General features: G+C 39.8%; 1 protein-coding gene and 1 long non-coding RNA gene across 4 annotated transcripts in view; one reads left to right on the top strand and one right to left on the bottom strand.

The window, feature by feature from the left end:
• Positions 1 to 743, bottom strand: part of LOC116693505 (uncharacterized) — a 20,811-nt gene that overhangs the window by 9,819 nt on the left and 10,249 nt on the right. The window lies entirely within an intron of this gene.
• The window catches only part of LOC116693374 (1-phosphatidylinositol 4,5-bisphosphate phosphodiesterase gamma-2), a 29,180-nt gene that overhangs the window by 20,805 nt on the left and 7,632 nt on the right, over positions 1 to 743 (top strand). For all 3 annotated transcript variants that reach the window (XR_004332914.1, XM_032522299.1, XM_032522300.1), the window contains exon 26: positions 83 to 185. Coding sequence is in view for 2 of the 3 variants with exons in the window: in XM_032522299.1 (XP_032378190.1) it covers positions 83 to 185 (103 nt within the window). In the remaining variant the exon portion in view is untranslated. The remainder of the gene's footprint in view (positions 1 to 82; positions 186 to 743) is intronic.

Here is a 743-nt window from a genome sequence, read left to right as displayed (position 1 = left end):
GGGGGGGGGGTTATGTGTGTTTTACTGTCGGTCTGTCAGCATCACTCTACAAACAGGAAGTGGTTTTTCTGTCCAATCTCAGATCAGACAGCAGGTGGAAGTGGAGAAGAAGGCAGTGGTTGCCATGGAGATGTCAGACCTGGTGGTCTACTGTCAGCCGCGCAGCAAGGAGAAGGACCGCTTTGGTAAACACATGCACATGCTGAACACCAAGACCTGTGAACTCAAGCCACATGATGATGTGTCAAGTTTACCACAGCTTCATACAGGAAATATGCTCTAACGCATCCGTCTGTTTCCTTAATGTCTTAGGCTAGTTTTAGCATTACTTTAAAACTAGATGTTGTCTTTGTAGCCACTTCATAAGAAGCTTATAGTTGAACCCCAAATCTCTAACACCCAGTTATGCATGGCACTGCACCTGAAACAATTTATATGGTAACACTTACTTTGCTTCCACATAGGTCAGTTTGAGACAGTAAATACCGTATATATATATATATATACAGTAAACGTATATATTAGGTTTTCTATAGTTAGTTTCTGTATTAAAAAACTATAGAAAGGTTGTTTGCATCCTACATTCAGTAGCTAACTAGCAACAACCAAGAACCACCGGATAACTACAACCTGCTAACAACATGTTAAGCTAAAGATATTCAATATGACTACATATTGTATGTACAGTGGGGTTTGAAAGTTTGGGCACCCCAGGTAAAATTTTTTATTAATGTGCATAAAGA

This window comes from Etheostoma spectabile, chromosome 8 (genome assembly GCF_008692095.1).
Source record: "Etheostoma spectabile isolate EspeVRDwgs_2016 chromosome 8, UIUC_Espe_1.0, whole genome shotgun sequence".
In the NCBI taxonomy this organism is placed as follows: domain Eukaryota; kingdom Metazoa; phylum Chordata; class Actinopteri; order Perciformes; family Percidae; genus Etheostoma; species Etheostoma spectabile.
This window is presented reverse-complemented; position numbering and strand designations above follow the sequence as displayed.